Source organism: Zalophus californianus, chromosome 1, assembly GCF_009762305.2.
Source record: "Zalophus californianus isolate mZalCal1 chromosome 1, mZalCal1.pri.v2, whole genome shotgun sequence".
Taxonomy (NCBI): domain Eukaryota; kingdom Metazoa; phylum Chordata; class Mammalia; order Carnivora; family Otariidae; genus Zalophus; species Zalophus californianus.
This window is the reverse complement of record NC_045595.1, coordinates 62,400,153-62,404,106: the sequence shown is the minus strand read 5'-3', so window position 1 is coordinate 62,404,106 and position 3,954 is coordinate 62,400,153. Positions and strand designations below refer to the sequence as shown.

The 3,954-nt window shown below is 46.9% G+C and overlaps 1 protein-coding gene across 1 annotated transcript; it reads right to left on the bottom strand.

The window, feature by feature from the left end:
* Positions 1-856: 856 nt before the first annotated feature.
* Positions 857-2,394, bottom strand: LOC118356047 (alpha-enolase-like). Its single transcript, XM_035722537.1, has one exon. It carries the CDS (start codon positions 2,377-2,379, stop codon positions 1,078-1,080), a length of 1,302 nt encoding a protein of 433 aa, XP_035578430.1. The 5' UTR covers positions 2,380-2,394; the 3' UTR covers positions 857-1,077.
* Between the last annotated feature and the right edge of the window lie 1,560 nt (positions 2,395-3,954).

Below are 3,954 nucleotides of genomic sequence, written 5' to 3'. Positions count from 1 at the left end.
TACCAATATTTTAATGTAGGATGTGAAATTTTCATTTTTGGGGGAAAATGTCTTCTAAATATTAACTTGGAAGGTGGTTAGAATAATTTTTTAGAGAAGAATTTTATATTAAGAACTATATACAAATTATTCATGGTGTTTGCACTCTGATCACCAAACAAGTATCTGCAAAATCTTGAGTACAAAATAAAGAAAGAAAAAATGTCTAAGTTTTCCCCTTTATATCACACGGACCAAAATAAATGCAAGAACAACACAGGGAGAGATGCCAGGGCCCCCAGTGATTGAAGTAGACAGTACAGTGGCCAGGTATGGGATGGCCTCAGGTTTGGCCTGTGCAGCTCAGAAAAGTGGTCTCTCCTCATTGTCTCACTCCTCAACATCAACCATTTGCTCCCCCTAAAATGCACAAAATGCAATGTCATTAATTGTAAAAAATCAAACTTCTTAATTTAAATATAATTTATTTAAATTTTTTTTTTTTTTTTTTTTTATTTACTTAGAGAGAGAGAGAGATCATGAGTGGGGGGAGGAGCAGCGGGAGAGGGAGAAGCAGATTCCCGCTGAGCAGGGAGCCTGACACGGGGCTCGATCCCAGAACCCTGAGATCATGACCTGAGTTGAAGGCAGGTGCTTAACTGACTGAGCCACGCAGGCGCCCCTTCTTTTTTTTTTAAAGATTTTATTTTATTATTATTATTATTTTTTTTTCTATGGGTCACTGAGGCCTTTTTATTCTGCACACAAAACCACTGGGGATTTCGCCTGTGGACACCCCAAGATCATAAAGTAGACAGACGTGACTACTCTGGACACTGGGTGGAAGTGAGGTGAGAAAACAATGACTTGGCCAATCGCACCATTACAGAGTTAGGGTTTCCAGCAGGGTTCCAGATGGTGAGGTTTGGCTTCTGTGGCAGTTCTAAGGAAGCAGTGAGAACATCACAGGGAGGGGGGGGGCAGTTAACTCGCAGGGTCCCCGGCCAGTTTTGGCTGGGGGCCTCGAGCTGCCCGGGGGGAGCAGAGGTCTAATGAGCCGACTCAGGACCGCAGGACTCGGGGTGCGCCGCCTGGAGCTTACTTGGCCAGGGGGTTTCTGAAGTTTCTGCCGGCGAACTTAGCCTTGCTACCCAGTTCCTCTTCAATTCTGAGGATCTGGTTGTACTTGGCCAAGCGCTCAGATCGGCAAGGTGCCCCTGTCTTGATCTGCCCAGTGCAAAGTCCCACCACCAGGTCAGCGATGAAGGTATCTTCGGTCTCCCCAGAGCGATGCGACACCATGACGCCCCAGCCATTGGACTGGGCCAGCTTGCACGCCTGGAGAGACTCGGTCACGGAGCCGATCTGGTTCACTTTCAGCAGGAGGCAGTTGCACGATTTCTCGCCCACAGCCTTGGAGATCCGTTTCGGGTTGGTCACGGTGAGATCATCCCCCACCACCTGGATGCCGGCGGTGGCAGTGAACTTCTGCCAAGCTTCCCAGTCATCCTGGTCGAAGGGGTCCTCGATAGACACCACTGGGTAGTCCTTGATGAAGGACTTGTACAGGTTGGCCAGCTCATCAGGCGTGATGTACCTGCTCGGCTCATCGGGGGACTTGAAGTCCAGGTCATACTTGCCCGACCTGAAGAACTCAGAAGCAGCTACGTCCATGCCGATGACCACCTTGTCGGTGTAGCCGGCTTTCCCAATGGCGTTCTTTAGGAGCTCCAGAGCTTCTTTGTTCTCCAGGATGTTAGATGCAAAGCCGCCTTCATCCCCCACATTGGTGGCATCTTTTCCGTATTTCTCCTTGATGACATTCTTCAGGTTGTGGTAAACCTCGGCTCCGATGCGCATGGCTTCCCTGAAGTTGGCCGCACCAACGGGCAGGATCATGAACTCCTGCATGGCCAGCTTGTTGCCAGCATGAGAACCACCGTTGACGTTGAAAGCCGGAACCGGCAGGATGACTTCAGCATTGCCAGCCAAGTCAGCAATGTGCCGGTACAGGGGCACCCCCTTTTCCACGGCCCCCGCCTTGCAGACAGCCAGGGACACACCCAGGATGGCGTTTGCACCAAATTTAGATTTATTTTCTGTCCCATCCATCTCGATCATCAGTCTACCAATCTTCTCCTGCTCCATGACGTTCAGTTTCTTGCTAATCAGGGCAGGTGCAATAGTTTTATTGATGTGCTCAACAGCCTTTGAGACACCTTTCCCCATGTAGCGGGTCTTGTCATTGTCCCGGAGCTCGAGGGCCTCGTAGATACCAGTTGAGGCACCACTGGGCACAGCAGCTCTGAAGAGACCTTTGGAGATGTAGAGGTCAACTTCAACGGTGGGATTCCCACGAGAGTCAAAAATCTCTCTGGTGTGGATCTTGAGAATAGACATGGTGACTTTCTGGCTGCCGGATAGCGCTGCCCGGGAAAGAAGCAGAGGGTGCTGCAGGCACGGAGGACGAGCGTTAAGCCGCAAGGTCTGGGCGCTCTGAGTACCCGAAGCTCGTCTCCTATTTTTATTTTTTTTAAAGATTTTATTTATTTATGTGACAGAGAGACACAGCGAGAGAGTGAACACAAGCAGGGGGAGTGGGAGAGGGAGAAGCAGGCTTCCCACTGAGAAGGGAGCCCGATGTGGGGCTCGATCGCAGGACCCTGGGATCATGACCTGAGCCGAAGGCAGACGCTTAACGACTGAGCCACCCAGGTGCCCCTAAAGATTTTATTTTTAGGTAATCTCTACGCCAAATGTGGGGCTCGAACTCATAACCCCAAGATCAAGAGCCACATGCTCTGACTGGCGCCCCCCAAACTCCTTTATTATAGATATTAGTAAAATAAAAGTATGTTATTTTCTTGATTGTAAAGAACCATTAAATAAGATTATCTTTCTTCAAGCTTAATTTTGTGTGTTCATTGAATTACCATTTTCCTGAGGCCTTCTCTGGGCCCTTTCCACAGAGGGACCTCCTCCGTAGTTGTGCCTCCTATAAAAATAATCTACTATTGTCTTTTTGTATATGAATTTGTGGGCTTTATTTTCTCCTTATGGACTTTCTATATCCTTTTTTTTTTTTTTTTTTAATTCCAGGGTAGTTAACATACAGTGTTATATTAGTTTCAGGTGTACGGCGTAGTGATTCAACACTTCCATACAACACCCAGTGCTCATCATGACAAGTGCACTCTTAATCCCCATCATCTATTTCACCCATCCCCCACCCACCCCTCCTCTGGTAACCATCTGTTTGTTCTCTACAAAGAAGAGTCTGGTTTTGGTTTGTCTCTTTCTTCCCCTTTGTCTATTTTGTTTCTTAAAATTCACATATGAGTGAGATCATACGGTATTTCTCTTTCTCTGACTGACTTATTTCCCTTAGCATTATACTCTCTAGATCCATCCAAGTTGTTGCAAATGGCAAGATTTTATTCTTTTTGATGACTGAGTAATATTCCATTGTATATACACCACATCTTCTTATCCATTCATCTGTCAATGGACACTTGGGCTGATTCCATGATTTGGCTATTGTAATAATGCTGTAATAAACATGGGGTGGGGGTGCCAGCCTGTGGAGTGTGTGACTCTTGATCTCGAGATTGTGGGTTTGAGTCCCATGTTGGGTGTGGGGCTTACTTAAAAATAAAATCTTTAAAAATAAATAAATAAATACAAATAAACATAGGGGGCATGTATCCTTTCGAATTAGTGTTTTCTTTGGGTAAATACCTAGTAGTGTGATTACTGGATCATATGGTAGTTCTGTGTTTAATTTTTGTAACAAGATTATTTATTTGAGAGAGAGAGTGTGTGAGGGCAGGGGGAGCAGCAGAGGGCGGGGGGTAAACAGACTCCACACTTAGCACAGAGCCTAATGCAGGGCTCGATCCCAGAATCCTGAGATCATGACCTGAGCCAAAATCAAGAGTCAGACACTCAACCAACTGAGCCACCCAGGCGCCCCCT